A 16,577-nucleotide genomic window follows, 5' to 3' on the forward strand; every position below is an offset into this window, starting at 1 on the left:
CACACACACACACACACACACACACACACACACACACACACACACTCAGCTTTAGAAGAACACCCACTCGGTCCGCCCTGTGTTCATTTTTGCCAAATAAACAAGGCAGAACAGGGGTGCCTGGGTGGCTCAGTTGGTTAAGCGTCCAACTTTGGCTCCGGTCATGAACTCACAGCTCGTGAGTTCGAGCCCCGCATCAGGCTCTGGGCTGATGGCTCAGAGCCTGGAGCCTGCTTCGGATTCTGTGTCTCCCTCTCTCTCTGCCCCTCCCCACTCATGCTCTGTGTCTCTGTCTTAAAAATAAATAAAAACATTAGAAAAAAAATTAAAAGAAGGCAGAACACACTTCCTTGGAGTAAACTCATCTCCACCATGTCTGCCCTCAGAGGCTACCTCTGATTTCCTGTTGTGGACTACACTGTCCCCAGATGATGACCACACAGACTGCAAGGACAGACTCCCAGCACGGCAAAGGAAGAGGTCCACCGAGCTTTTGGGGGAAGTCCTCTTGGAGATAGGCTGTCTAAGAGAGGCCAAGACTCCTCTAAGAGAGGCCACCATTTAACGGTCCAAACAGCTGCCCATGGGCCTTGCCCCCCCCCTCAAGTCTGGCCCTGCTCTTGCCTTGAGCTCCTTCCACTGCCCCTCTGCAGCTGGTACCCACCAGCTCACCTCTCGGTAAAAGTGCCGAGGGCCAGCACCTTTGCCTGGCCTGAAGTTCTTCCAGAGATACCTGCTTGAGGGGAGGAGACTCCTCCTCACTGGTTGGTGTTGGAGTGTTTACAAGCAACTCCCCCTGTGACCGGGATGAGGGTCTGCTTTCCGACGGCCACCGCAGCCTTCTAGAGACCCCGGGAAGGACCGCTCTACGAAGCCCATCAAACAACCTGATGAGATGTTCCAGAATCACTGAACGCACACAGTGAGAGAAGCTAAGTATATTCCCGAGGATATGATTTTCCTCCCCAACTGACACAGAATCAGCTAAAAGGCACACCAGAAAAAAAAGAGAAAAAATCCCATTTGCCCCTGATCGTGCAAAAGCATTATATGTTGTCTGTTCAAGCAGCCAGTATGGCTCGAGATGCACAGTCAATGATATCCCAGCTGATTTTCAACAAAGACTCTGATTACTCAAAAGGGCTGTCAAACCTCTGCTGAATGCAGTGTAAATGAAATGCCAATGAATCCCCAACTACCTTTTCATTTTCCCCTCCTAACCTAATTTACAAAACGTAAATAATCTCGCCGTGTTTGTAGGACCAGCTGCTCCTTACCTCCATATGGGAAACTGAGCAGAGACCAGAAACAGACAACTGATGTCACCAACTCATCCCTGGTTAAACATACTAACTATGCATTCAAAATATTACTGAAAACCCTTAATTTGTTGCCAGTAATTTATACAATTAAAGCCAATGGTCTTTTATTATTATTATTACAGCTTTATTCTGTCATTTTGATCTCTTGATGGTGACACTTCAGTGATTCACCATAATTTCCTCCCACCCACAAACCTCTTAAGATTTCTTTTGCCTCGCCTGAGTATAAATTAAGTGGCATTATTTGCTACCTGGTCTGGTGTAGAAACGATACCAATCTTTGAAAAATCAGCAGAGGAGCCAGCACCTTGGTATAACACTGCTGTGTTGAGCTGTCCCCACCCAGCCACTCGGGCTCAGATAGTGTCTTGCACATCTTCCACCTGCAGACGACGCCTCCCTCTTTTAGTTCTAGTGGAGAGGCAGTCAGAGAGCGCAGTGAGGCGAGCTCAAAGCCTCCATGTGGGCGCCCTGATGGGGCATAATTGCTACTTAGGCTAAAGGCAGGGATCAGCACTGTAATTTCACGCAGGTCTCCATGGCCACGAGCCTCTCTTCCCCAGGCTGTTTGGTCTACTTGGTCTTGACCAAAGCGACAGGAAATCTTTCAAAACCGGATTTCATAAATGGAGAATAAAAATAGGCAATGAAAATGGGAAATATGATTTTAAATGATGTTTCACTTTGGATGGGAAAGAAATTTTTCTCTTTCTTTTTCTTTATCATCGTACAACATAAAGCAAATCCAAGCTTCTGAGACAGAGGAGAAATGGATCCTCTGGTGGGGAACAGGGGCCAGGGCAGACACAAACACACAGGAAACACCCAGGAAACCTTACCTGGCACCATGCCCTGATGACCAGATGGTCTTCCCAGGCATGGGGGGCTTACCCCCATGACAGCATCATCACCGGGGTAGCAAGTTCATTCATTCACAGATACTTGCCGAGTGCCCAGTCTGGGTCCCGGGGCTACAAGGGGAGGCGTGACCATCGCGGTCCCCACCCTCATGACACTGGGGTTCTAGAGGACAGACAGCAATTCTCAAGTCAACACTAAGCAAAACAGAGTTCAGTACAGCTTTCAAAAGTTTAATAAAAGGAGTAAAGAGGATGCCAAGATGGACCATGCTGGCGGGATGGGGCGGGGCTCTAGACAGGTGCCCTGACCCAGCCATGCTACAGTTGAGAGAGCAACAAGCCCAGAAGTGGGGAGCCTGGCAACTACTCTCAGCATCACTCCAAAACTCTCCTTCATGACATCATACTCAAATTTACGAAAAGCCCCTTGAATCTGCTCATACATCAGTGTGTTCCATTTCTTGTGGGTAGTGAGCTGCCCATTTTACCACCTGCCACATGAAGAGAAACATCTGCCACGCCTGGGGGCACACACCCTAGCTCTAGCACCCAGCTTTGCATTATGACCAGAAGATCACCCAGCCAGGCTCAGAGAACATCAGGGAAATTATAGTTATTCTGCTAAGCCATAGCCTCAGAACACTGACATTCTCCTCCCCTGTCCAGGAAGTGTCTTCCTTCATTGGTTCCAACCAAATGGAAGGAGGGAGGAAGGAAGGGAGAAAGGGAGGGAGGGGAAAAAGGAAGGAAGATGGAAGGAAGGCAGGGAGGCAGTTCTTTGATTCCCTCGATAGAAATTGTTAACTTTTATTTCCACTCTGAGCAGCTGGCCTGGTTTCTGCCCATTTCAGGTCCCCTATTCACCTACTTCTGGGAGAAGGGCCACGTGGGGAGGGACTGGGCCGAAGCTGAGGATTAGAGTCTAAGCAGGCCGCAGTCTGATTTGGGACAGCATACATAGGACTCATTCACTCAGAACATACAGTGAAATTTCTGGAAGGCCCGTGAGCCCTGCGGTTTCTCTGCAATTAAACTCTGATATTCTTCTTTCCCCTTCATCATTCAGGACATCTTTGGTCAAAGGGAAGAGTTGTAACTATGATCGCTCTGACTTTAAGTTACCTGACGCCAAGAGGGAAGGTCTGTAAGTCAGTCAACAAATGTTTAATGAACACTTAACTGCAGACTCAAGATACTGTGACAGATACCAGGGCTTGAGTGGGGACAAGTGGGGACAAGGAAAGGAAGCAAGTATAATACACACAACGGAAAAGGACATTAACAGGCAGTTTAGAAGAAAAAAAGGAAAAACAACTGACCAATGAACATATAGAAAGATGGTACCCTAAGGAGAAATGACCCAAAGTGACCACTGGCACCCAGCAACAAGCCAGCTGGAAATGGAGTCCTTTCTCAGTGAGAAGGGCTATACCAGGCTCAACTTCTCTTGGGACTAGTGACTTTTTCCTGCAGTAGGAGGGTCTAAAACACCCAGCACCATGGTCCTCAGGTGTTGAACCACTGGGATTCCCAGAAAACTCTTCCAAACTGGCACTCCAAACTGGCAGTCAGTGCCCCACATCCCCACCCCTACAACCAGGCTGTTATTATGATACAGTCCAGGAAGGAAGAGGAAAGGGGTAGGGAGGGCCCTCCAAGTGTGTCCAAGAAAGTTCCTGGGCCTACACACTTCTTTGAGAGATGATAAAGGACCAGCACGGACGTTCTCTATGCTGTAACACTGATGCCCGTGCTCCGAGACATTGTGTAATTTGCCACAAACCTTGGTGCAGGGCAAGTGAGGAGCCAGAGAAGATCCCCCATGCTAAACGCTGAGCAATTAAATAAAACAAAGTAAAATGAGATACTACTTTGTGCCTGTAAGACTAACAAAGATCAAAAGTAACAGCAGCCAAATGTCAGGACAACGGAGAAGGAGAGCCTCTCCAGCCTCACAGGTGGGAACACGAGCAGGTGGATGCTGTCTGAAAGACAAGATGGCAAGGGATACCAAAAGCCTTCATTCTGTTTCCAAGAATACGTCCTAATAGATGCATCAAATGAATGGACACAATTTCTCTGCAAGAAAGTTTTTCATATCATGGCTTATCATAGGGACACGCTATTTCACAAGCAGTATTTCACCAATAACATCAATTATTCACCAGAAGAGAATTTCTTGATTAGAACAAATAACAGGAATATATATATTCGTTGACATGGATTGATGTCCACAACATGTAAAAAATTAATTTTGTAAAAAACCTGGTTACAGGAAAGAATGATTCAATGCACGTAAACGCATATACAAATGCACAAATAGAAAAAGATCAGGAAGAAAAGAAATTAAGATGTTTAAAAACAAAAGGTATTGAAAGATACCAAGTGCCTCTTAATCCCCTGGTGTTGTGATCTTTACTTTCTCCTGTATCCTTTTCTGCACCTTGTGCTATTTTTTTACAACGAATGTGTATAATCAATGAAAACAAAACAAAAATAGAAATAAAGCAAATGTGCGTGAGGTGAGTTACAGAGCAAATCCAAAACTAAGTCTTCCATAAAGCTTTAAAAATGGAGAGACTTTAGAGAAACGTTTAGGAATGTACCTAATAACTTTGAAGTTGGCAAGAGCTTCAAGTGGTGATTCTACGCACAAAGAAGAACACCTAAGGGCCAACAGCCCCAGAATAAGCAGGAGAGTCAGGATACAGTTCACCAAGCCAACCCAACTTCCCGCATGAGGAGGGTGATGGAGACAGGAGATGAAATGTCACCTACAAAACATCCTTTCTTCCCCAAACTTATCTCCCCCAGGAGGCAGGTGAGCTGCTCAATGTAGGTTGGAGAACAGCCTTCTGGGCCTCTCTGTGAGGCTCAGGTGGATACAATCTGAAGTACGTTAGAGGAGACCCAACCCCTTTTGGAATAAACCCAAGAAGACTTGTGGTTTTCACCTCAACCATCAACCAAGAACGGTTCACTGACCTCATCAAAACTGGTGAATCCAGTTTGTTGCTATTTTTTTTTAATGTTTACTTATTTATTTTGAGAGAAGGAGAGATCATGAGTGAGCAGGGGGAGGGGCAGACAGAGAATGAGAAAGAGAATCCCAAGCAGGCTCTACATGGTCAGTGCAGAGCCTAACGTGGGGCTTGATCCCACAAACTGTGAGATCATGACCTAAACCGAAATCAAGATCTGGATGCTTAACCAACTGAGCCACCAAGGCACCCCAGTGCTACTTTTTAAGATTTTTCTGGTGTGAGGTTTCTGCTGTAAATTTTCTTACACATATGCATGGGGTTTTACAACCCAGTTTGCAGAAGGAAGGGAAAAAGGGAGGGAGGAAGGGAAAAAGGGAGGGAGGAAGGAAGGGAGAGAGGGAGGGAGGGAGGGGCGGGCAAAGAAGCAAACAGGCTACAAGATACAATAATGTAACAAACAGTAGTCTTTTCATTTGTGACTCAAAACACTATATTTTTGCCTGAAATAAATTTACTCCTCTTTTAAGAAACACGTTTTGAAACTCTGAGATCAGATGAGAAATGAACAAAGGCAGAGAAATCTTTTGAATGTGTCCAGTTTCTTCTTCTTTTGGGCAAGAACTAAAGGGCCTTTTAGTAATGTTAGGTATATTCAGCTCCTAAGACTTCTACAGCTCGTTTTGCACTTAATATGTAAAGAGTCCTTACGATCTAAGAGCTTTTGTATATAGGAAGAAACAGTCTGTCCTATGAACCTGCCCTTCATTTAGAAATTCATAAATCAAGTGGTTGACTTCCTTTCCAACTTAATGGGTATCCTTTTGAAAATATTCCTCACCAACAATTTTCACAATGCCTACAGATATAGATGAGTCTTTAAACCAGAAGTATTCATATAGTCTCTGTAGATATTAATCCCTTATATCACGTATATGTGTGGTACAGATCATGCTTTCCTTAAGTGCCTCCTACTCTCCATGCCTCAGCGTGTGTGTGTATGTATGTATGTGTGTGTGTGTGTGTGTATATACGCACACACATATATATGTGTATATATATATATATTTACATAAAGACATAGATGCGTTTTATAGTCATACATATGTAGACACCAGTCAAAAAACAGCTAGAGGAAGTTGCTTTAATAGTACCCTCTAGCTTTTTGGAAGATTGGCGTAAATCTCTTCTGCAGGGGGAAAAAATCCATTTTTCTGAGAAGGTAAATGTTTATTAAATGCAAATACTGATATTCGTTACCTAGGAAAAACGTCTTGCTGCATGTGGAATTTCTCGATAAAAAGCTTTCAAGTCCCAGGTTTCTCCAGATAAACCCCTATCGGTGAACTGATGCGTGAATGCACTGAAATTGAATTACTGTACAACAGCAATTACTTCCCACAGTACAGCTATAATGGGAATCAGTTCTGCAGCGAACAGCAGGTAGCTATAGGAGGGGAGAGAAACTTAATATATAATCTAGTCTCTTTTAGCTTTTCCCAAGAAGCAAGGATGTTTATTTTTAAGCAATACACTCTTTTTCAAGTGCCTGATTTATCATTTTATCAATGTAAATCAGAAACTAAGTAAAACAAGATTAAGTTTATTTACAGGTCTGAGCTTCAGAGTGCTATCAAAATTATGAACTATCTTATCCAAGGTTGGAAAACAAGAGACTCTTCACTTAGAAAGTTTAGGTACAACTTGCTTCCTGTGCCTTTTCATAGTCCCCAAGGAAATTGGTTCTTTTAGACATTTCTAATTAATTGCTTGGGGGAGAAGATGAATTTGAACAGCAAATAAAATACTTAATGTTCTGCCTGATATGCTACCAAACTAGATAACATCCTATAATCCTGTGTGTGTGTGTGTGTGTGTGTGTGTGTGTAAGTGAGACAGAGAGAGAGAGAGAAACGTGTTTAAGCTATTGGAGATCTGAAGTCTGTCCGGTAGAGCAGTGAAAGTTGCATGGATGGATCAGTACCTGGCCCTGGAAGCAGGTACAACCTCAAAGCCTTCCGGATCCTTTGGAGGTTACAATTCTAGCCAAGATCAGTGTGATGAAGGCAGTGGCTGCCCCAGAGCTGTTCCACAAGATCAAAGGCAATACTTATTCTGGAGAACTCCCCCTTAGAAAGCCATTCTAGAGAATACTAGTATATATGTGCAAATTCTCCAAAATCCTTCTGTTTATTATTTCCTGGTGTATCTACTTTTTCCAGGTTGTGCTGCTCATCTCAATTATATGGACCATTCCAAAATCACAGCATCATTACATCTCCTGGCTGTGTTGGAATCTGTCCTAAAAGCATATGCCTATAATCAGAGAAGCCCACAGTTACTCAGATTTACTTCCTACCGATTCCCCTCCAACTGTAGGTTTGTCTGTGCCTGCTCAGAGCTCCCCGGGGCCTCAGATGATCCTCCCCACTGTGTAATAGCTTGTATTACTCCCAGTGGAGGCTTGGATTTTGAATACAAAGGAAATGCTGGGGCAGCCCATCTGTATAACAAAGCCACTGAACACAATTCTTTTGCCTTCTTCCCTCAAGTCATCAGCAACTCAGGATAAAGGGGAGCTAGGTCAAAAGTGCTTCAGATGAGCTCTCTCTTGTGACACAGTTGAGCATTTCCAGGTGTCACTTAGGCATGGCCCAACAGGGGTCCACTACTGGCAGAGGATTGATGTATATCACTTCCCCTGCGTCCAGCATGTGGAATATCTTCCTTGAAATGTTAATGAACTAAAAACAAATTGATTCCATTTCTTGTCCATTTATAGGGACTTAAAACTTGATAAATTGCTCAGTAACATCAATTGAGGGCTTGGTAGCTTGAATACGTTTGAACAAAGAAGGTGGGAGATAATGCTTTGGGCACAATGATCTTGTACACGAGCGAGTAGCAGCATCACTGCATCAAACCCAATCTGGCTCTTAAGTTAAAATAACCTACACATCAACCCACCGAGTGAATTAAAAAAAATTATTTAAACCACCGACGGCATTAGAAAGGTGCTAGAAAATATTAGTTAAGAAATGCTACCATAATGATGGCACCATTATGTTAATGGCAATTACCGAAGCTAAGGTTATTTGTAATTTGTTAGGCTGGGGGGGGGTGGGGGGGGGGGAAGTTACGTATAATCCATTACCAAGCAGAGGACAGAGGTTATGTAATGGGCAGGCCACTCTGGGTTCACATTTACTCCAGACATCTGACGGGGAGAAAATAGGACTTTCTGTGATAGGATAATTGCATAGTGGAGAGTAATTCAAATAGGGGACGAGTATGATAAAATCACTCTGATTCAACTAATCACTGGGAAAAGTGATGGGGGAATGATGAAATCAAGCCAGAAGAGACAGAGAAAAGATCAACATTGTTTAACGGCCAAGACATGACAGGCGGGTGGGGCGGGATTGTAAGCGCTCCTTTGTTTCCGGGCCCAGACTGACTCACTGCACCTACTTTCACAGACCGGAGGGGTTATGCCCCTTTCGAAATTGCCAGCACCCATCTCACAAAGATTTTATAGACATCAATGGAAATTTTAACAATCTGTGTCGTTTGTGAGTCAGTTATTTCTTACGTATGTTCCTGAGTCCTCCCGGCCATCCACCATCCGACCATCCATGAGCACTCGGTACTGGATCAGTTACTGGCAGGAAGGCACTAGGACCTCTGACCCGACTCAGGTTGCTGGGGGTGGGGATGGAAGCTTGGAAACAGGATTTCCAGGCATGGTACCTCAGAACGATGGAGCAGATTCTAAAATCCACTTTTCTTGGGCCATTAGAGAAAGGGGTCGCTGCTCAGTGGGTGACGCGGAATGGGACGAGAAGGGCCCTGTTGCACGGTGGTTCATTCTAGGGCCACCTGGCAAATAAGGACTCCACCTGCAAACCCACAGGCAAATTTGCATTTGAGGTGTCTGCACTTCAAAAGCTTACCAATCCCAGGGACAAACAGCAACCTTTCCTAGTTGAGAAGTGAGGTGTCATTATAATATGAAAAACAGTCACACCCACTGCTCCTTGGCCTCCACATAAGGCAACATCCAGGGGCCCTCTCAGTGGCCACCTGCTCTCATCCCAAATGCCACATGGCTCATGACTGTTGTCAGTAGTGCTGCATGGCTCACAACAGGACCAGGCCCATCTCAATACCAAAACTGCCTCCAAACCAAACCCCAACTTGACATACAAGCCCTCTTTTCTGTTTAAAGAACGGAAGCAGGGGCTGCCACGTATCACTGGACCAGCTAACCTAGATTTTATGGTATCAAGTGTGTTTACAAAGGGTCTCCTACATCTATTTTAAAATACACAGTTCAGAGAATACTGGATGCCTTTAGTCTGGGTACATTTCAATTTAAATAAAGCACCCTTTTTTTTCCTTCTCAAAGGAACCACACCAACCATATCAGTTCTTTCTTTTTAAGTCATTAATTTAAAACAAAAGGTTTCAAAATTAAGTTCCCTGCTGTCAATATCCCTGAAGCTTTTTAAAGCTTCACGACTCTCTCAGTTATTAAATACTTACACACTGAAAGGTCCCCTTGCCAGCAATTACAGCAAACATTTACCGAATGCTTCCTGTTCTCCAGTCACTGTGCAAAACACTTCGGTCAGCTACACCCAGAGGCCCTGCAATCCTACCTTCTGGTGCAAAAGGAACCCCACTGAGCCCGTCCATGTGACCTGGGCCTGTGACTCCACCCTGCCAAGCCTGTGTGCTCATCCTCTGAGCCAGTGATGTAGGAACGGTGTCTCACTCCCAGGGCTGATGGCAGGTTGAAATCAGATGACCTATATAAAGTGCTTCACATGGGGCCTGGTGCATAGAGACTCGATAAACATGAGCACAGATTAGTAAGCCAGCTACTCCTCCTGGCATCTTTACAGAGGTGAGTGAGGAAAAGAGGTCCTTTGGCTCTTTGGTTTTTCTCAGCAATCTCTCACTTGCCACGTGGGCCCCTGCCTCTGAGCGATGAGTCCAGGTTCTGGAGCTGGCTGGACCTCTGCATCACCCTGCTATGTTGCACAAGCCCCCCAAGGATCAGGTTCCCATCCCGGGCTTCCTTGTCTGTCAATCGCAGAGGTAGAAGCTAAAGAGATGTAAGTCCTCTTCTGCTCTAAAATTCTGTGATTCACAAAGAAACCCAAATTGAAACAAAAATAGCACTTCCTGGGGCCTGGGTGGCTCAGTCGGTTAAGTGTCCGATTCAACTCAGGTCATGATCTCAGAGTTCATGAGTTCAATCCCCACACTGGCCATCGGGCTGACAGCTCAGAGCCTGGAGCCTACTTCAGATTCTGTGTCTCCTCTCTCTCTCTGCCCCTCCCCCACTCATGCTCGCTCGCTCTCTCTCAAAAATAAATAAACATTAAAAAAATTCTCTAAAAATAGCATTTCCTTCTCTCAAACTGACAACCGTTGTTATTAGTATTTAAAACAAAATAAAACATCGTCATTTTTCTGTGAGGATTCAGGCAAATGAGCATTCACGTGCCACTCCTGCTGGAGGAACCGTGAACTGGCACAACCTTATCTGAACACGAATGTCGCCGCAAGCAGAAAGCTTTGAAGATGGGGTTAGCGTCTCTGCACTGTCTTCTGTGTTCAGGTATTCATCTGAAGGAAATCAAAGTAAAGGACTGATGCTGAGGGCACGGATGTGATGAAGAACGTGGACTTGGGTCCGTAGGCCCATCCCCCACCCCCTATGTGACCCTGGAGAAGTGACTTAACCTCTGCCTCTGTCTTCTATTCTGTAAAAGTGGGATAGTAATAGTAACTTCCTCTGGGGGCTGCTCTAAGGACAAGCGAGTACCTGTAAAATCCTAAGAGGAACACCAAACATATAGTAGGTGCCGAGTCGTCTGATCTGTTATTAATACACAAGAAGGTTCACTGCAGCATTATGTATACCAAAACTTGCAAACAACTTAAATATCCAGATGTGGAGGAAGAGTCAAATCATGTAGACACGTCGTTAAACTCAAATGTGATGCAGCCATTTAAGAAAATCACGTAAGGTACTGATGCCAGGAAAAGCACACAGAGCACTGGTGCAAACAAGCACAGAGAAGTCGGACACCAAAGCAAACAGGCAGTACACCTGCCAATGTGAAAAAGAAAAACACACAAGTACATGCACAGAAATGCAAATTTAAAAGACTAGAAGGAAGGAAACCCAAGAACACAAGCCTGACTTTCAGGTGATTTTTGTTCTCTGTTTGATACTTTTCAATATATTCTTCAAGTGCACCAAAGGGGTGTTCATTTTATAAGCAGAAAACAGTAATTACTGTGGGCTTTTGTTTTGTTTTGCATTTGTATTTCAGGTTCTGAGTGTGAGATGCGGATGGCTACCATGTCTGTAAAGAACAGCACTTGCTTCGAGGTAGAGACATAAGGACACGCAGGGATCACCACGAAGCTCCCAGGGCTGGCTGTCAGGGCAATACTTCTGTAGCAACTAAAAGTAATGTTTTTTCTTCTAAGATACTTCAGACTTCCTCCCTAAAAGTCTCTACTTATGTCATGAACGACCATAGTGGCGGTATAAAGCGGCCATTCAATGAGCATGGCTTACACAAGCCAGGGTCTGTGCTCAGTCGCTCAAAATCATGACTTTGTATAATCCTCGTTCAGCCTGTGTGTTTTTGCCATCTACAGATGAGAACATTGAGGCTCCCAAGGGCAGTTTTACTAAAGGTAAAAGCTCAGTAAGTGACCAAGGCAGGCGCAGAAGCCAGGCCAAACTCACGTTCTTCCCTACTTGGCTACAACCCTCCTTCCCGCAATCCAAGTAGCACAACAATGTTTTAGAGACAAGCACTGGAGTGGCACTGTCAAGTCTAAAGCAGGAATAATGTGTGGAAATTTTGTTCGGCCAATGAATTGCGGGAGAAGTGAAAGTAGGAAGAGGCCTTTTAGAGCAAAGTGATTCTGGAGATAATTATCGAAACCAAAAGGTAAGCAAACTATAGGTTAGAGATAAAGAACTCTTCAGACTGCCATTCCTTTCCATACCCCCGTGCCAACAGAGCACAGATGTGGGATGTGTTCTAAAGCAAGAAGGTAAGATTCACTGCTGAGCTGGCAACAAGGAATAAAGTTGGAAGCCATCTTGGAAATCCAAAATGATACTTTTCCATTCATCCTGATGACAGTATGAAACCTCAGGGAGCTCTAACTGGTGGAGAGAAACATTATAATTATAGTAATATTCGAGTAGAGGTAAGGGAAGCCTCCAAGTTCATCTAGACTCCATTACTCCATTGAGATTTTCAACTCCACATTTCGGCAAGCATGGCTTCAATTTTTTATAGTTGCTTAGTTGAACTACAATGTGCCTTTGAATGATTTTTGGTAATTAGTGAATGTATCGCACAGTTATAAGCCATCCTCTGAGACTGTACAATCAGTGGCACTTACACTGAAGACATAAAATTCTAAGATGAAAACTGTCACCTGAACCCTACTGTGCCCCTACTAACTGCTTTTGCTGGTTAACTAAAGAAAGTAAAATGTTTACATAATAGCTGGGTCAACTTTGATCTTTGAGAGCTGGAGTCATCAATGCCAGTCCCCTGAAGGTGCCTCCGTGTCTTTGGGCAATATAGAGAAGATACCAGAGGCACTTACCCGCACTGCTTCAGACTTTTTGTGAAACATCTCTTCCATGTTCTTTGCCAGCTTTTTCACCAGTTGGAGGCCATCGATTTCTTCTATGGCTACGTCTTTCTCATACTCTTTGTATTTCTGTAAGGAGGGAAGGCAACAAGAAAGGCATAAAACAGCACACCTGTGATTCTGGAGCATACCTACTTACAAGGCATAAATAGGACCATCTCTCTTGGGTTTGGGGAGATTGGACTGTATTTCGAAATTATTAAATCAACTAAGGAGAAATGTGAAAATTGGCTCTGGCTGTCTTAGAAACTTAACTAGCACCCAGGAAAGAAATGAAACAAAACCCTAAAGCAATCAAACTCTTTATCATCCGTCCTCTTCAGTTCCTGAAATCAACACTCTACACTTCGGACTTGACCGCACTCAGTCGTCCTGGAGGACTGCCCAGATTTGCTAGCTATCACACAGCCAACGCCACTAGAAACTGTTCCAAATGTGCCATAAAATAAAAATGAAGAAATTCAACTCGTGTGTGTTTGTGTGTGTGTGTGTGTGTGTGTGTGTGTGTGTGTGTGCGCGCGCGCGCTTTTTCCTTTGAACATCACAAACTTAATTTTTTCATGGCCAAAGACCAGGGATTTAGGGAAAGAGAGTTTCAAGGCTATGACTGTAATGTATAACTCCTGCAGGAGTCAGCAAAATATAATCCTTGGGCCAAATCTAATCCATCACCTGTTTTTATAAATAAAGCTTTATTGGGACAAAACCACACCCATATGTTTATGTATTCAATCAAGTTTAATTCTAACAACAGAGACCAGATGACCCACAAAGACTAAAATATTTACTCTTTTTTATGGAAAAAGTATGCCAACTCCTAAACTGGAATGGGAACTGAAGAAGGTCACATGGCAGAGCATCTTATAAACATTTTATGAGAGAGTCCTTGCCATGGATTTTAGCATTTCAATTCCCTCTACTAAATGTTCATCGTGGACTTCTTATGTTATCCTCAATGAGCTCACAGAAAGGAGAATGTATAATAAGTACAAAAACCATAAAAATACTTTATAAAGATTTCATAATGTGTTCATCTGTTCATAAAAGACTGATTTAACCCATAATTTACTCAAACTCTCAAAGACAATTTTTCACTTAAAGCCTATCACATACTCTAGTGATTTATCTGTTGAAAGCAGCAGTTCTCAAAGTGATCCATGACCCCTGAGGATTCTCTGAGACCCTTTCAGGGGTCCCTCAAATTTTCCTTTTCCCCAACAGCATATCTATGTGAAGCCAGATTTTCTTCATAGATTTAAAAAAATCACAACAGACTGAACACAGAGACTGACATGAGGATCTACCTGTCTTCTCGTAAACCATTAAAAAGATCTGCAAAAATGAAAAAAAAAAAAAAAGAAGAAGAAGAAGAGCTGCCCCTCTTTTTTTTTTTTTGGGGGGAAAACACAATTGTTTTTCATAAAATATGTTACTTATGTTAATAAGTAATGAGTTTTTATGCTTGAATTCATTAATTTTTAAATGTCTCAGTTTTAATTTCTAATACACCAAATATCCATAGATACAACCCACATTAGCAGAAGCTCTTAGGGGTCCTTAGTATTTTGTAAGAATGTAAAGGGGTCCTGGCACCAGAAAGTTTGGTTTAACTAAAGATTTAATTTCATTCCCACTGGAAAGAAATATTGTTTATTAATAAATACCTCCCAAATGGGGTTTGAAATAACTTCAATGTCAGCAGGAATTTCTCACATTTACACAGCTTACAAAAGACTGGGAAACTAAAAATACTGGGGGCCTTACAGTCACTTGTATTTGTTAGGAGAACCTGAACCACTTACTAGCCCCTCACGCCAAACTCCTACTTAGAAAAAACAAGGGGCTCCACATCTTATCTCAGCTTTAAAGACCTTCAGTCATTTCTGAAGAGGAAGATAGACTGACATTTTTAACAGAAGGATAATTTTTGAAATAAAAGTTTAGATTTTCTCCCCATTTCCTTTTACTTTAAAAAATGTACACTGAGAGGAGGCTGTTGTTCCTTGCCCAGAGAAAGGGAGTGTGTGTGTGTGTGTGTGTGTGTGTGTGTGTGTGTGTGACACAAAGTACTTCCCTTCCTAGCTTAGATTTCCAAGTCAATTGAGGCAATAATACTGGGTGTCGTGAAAAGACAAGAGCAGAGTTTGAGGACAGAGGGAATGACCCTATGGGAACGAACATAAGAGAGAATTCTTCTGATCCCTCAGACTAAAATGAAGTCCCTGGAGTCTGAGGGCATCTGGCTAGTGTCCCCAGAGCCCAGCACTGAACACTGACAGAGCAGAGGTGAGGAGGACAGGAAGGGACCCCCAGACTGGGCATTGGGAACTCTAACCTAAATGTCAGGCCTAAGGGCCTGGTATTTCTGAGAATTAAGGTGAGCCTAAGGAAATATACAAAATGCTATTTAGACAGCCTGAGTCTGGACCAAGACTACGTTATTTGTAAGATGCTCAGTGCTGCTCCGCACTGTCCTATAATGGACCATGGGTTGTAAGTAACACACTTCTCCTTGCTGCCTGAAAATATCCATAAGCATCTTACATGTTTGTCTTGAGAGTCTCCCTTGCAGCTCACCTGGAAAACAACTCCTCCTTCTAGCTTTCCCTTCCTCTTCGACAAGGCTGTATTGGCTATCCAAGATGAGGGGGCTGTACCCTTCCTTTGAGCTCCAGAGCACTCTGTGCTCATCTCTCCTGGCACTATGTAGCTCATGTGGCCTGCGGGGCAAGGACAGGCCCTTGTGATCACCCACAGCAGACACTCACAGGACTTCTCCGAAGGAAGCTTAATGCGAAACCATTTCAAAGTTACAGTACAAGGAAGATACACGCAAGGGTACAGCTGCATTGTGCTCTGGTCCCATAAATGTGACCTCTCCACCCCTTGAGAGTCTAACTGGATTGGTGTGAGATGTGGGGCTCCAGCCAGCAGCCCAACTCCAGCTCAAGCTAACAGCGTCCTCTGGTGTATGAACAAAACTTCAATGACAATCACTGGAAACATTCCCTAAGTTCAAATGTAAGCCAATGCTTTTGGAGCCAAAAGTCCTGGGGGTTCTCTGCTGCCTGCCAGATGTGTTCCAAAAGCCAACAGCTGAGGCCAGCCTATACCCAAGGCTGATTCACTACCAAAAGTGCAAAGTTCAAGAAGCGAGTAAAATGAAACAAAATTGTCAATCTATTATTTACAGAGTCAGTGAAATAAATCTCTGTCTCCTGTAATTCTGTAACCAAAGGTGATCTAGAGGCTAAAGAAAAATAACACAGATTTCACAATGAGCCTTTACCTGGATCTTTTTTTACATAGGGCCTCATTATTCTGGCCATATCTGTTCCTTGCACGTGTTTTCTCCCAAGAGTCCTCTAGAAGGGAATGGATTTAACTCCACCAGCCCCCAAGTTTTCATGAGATCCTCCTACATCCTCTCTCCCTCTGAGTCTGCTCTGTGAAAAGGAGCCAGTCGCATTACGGAGGGCTGTCAGTCTCCCAGGGCCACTTGTGCCTGGTGACCTAGCTAAACAATCTCAACACAAAAGTCTCTGCCGAGCTCAGGACGCCAGATCTGGGACAAACGCAACCACTCACTGGTTCCATCCCTCTGCCAGCCCAAGTCCTCTCCCTTCAGGACATGTGACGATGGGTCCTCCCTGCCAATGAGCCAAGCCTGCACTACTTTCTCCCCACCCTGGGGAAGTTCTCCCATAAGC

The 16,577-nt window shown here is 43.9% G+C and overlaps 1 protein-coding gene across 1 annotated transcript in view; it reads right to left on the reverse strand.

The window, feature by feature from the left end:
- CACNA2D3 (calcium voltage-gated channel auxiliary subunit alpha2delta 3) overlaps positions 1–16,577 on the reverse strand; it is an 864,056-nt gene that overhangs the window by 672,474 nt on the left and 175,005 nt on the right. The window contains exon 4 of the mRNA XM_040454466.1: positions 12,820–12,936. Coding sequence (XP_040310400.1) covers positions 12,820–12,936 — 117 coding nt within the window. The remainder of the gene's footprint in view (positions 1–12,819; positions 12,937–16,577) is intronic.

Source organism: Herpailurus yagouaroundi, unplaced genomic scaffold (genome assembly GCF_014898765.1).
Source record: "Herpailurus yagouaroundi ecotype Mexico unplaced genomic scaffold, PumYag 213, whole genome shotgun sequence".
Classification (NCBI taxonomy): Eukaryota; Metazoa; Chordata; class Mammalia; order Carnivora; family Felidae; genus Herpailurus; species Herpailurus yagouaroundi.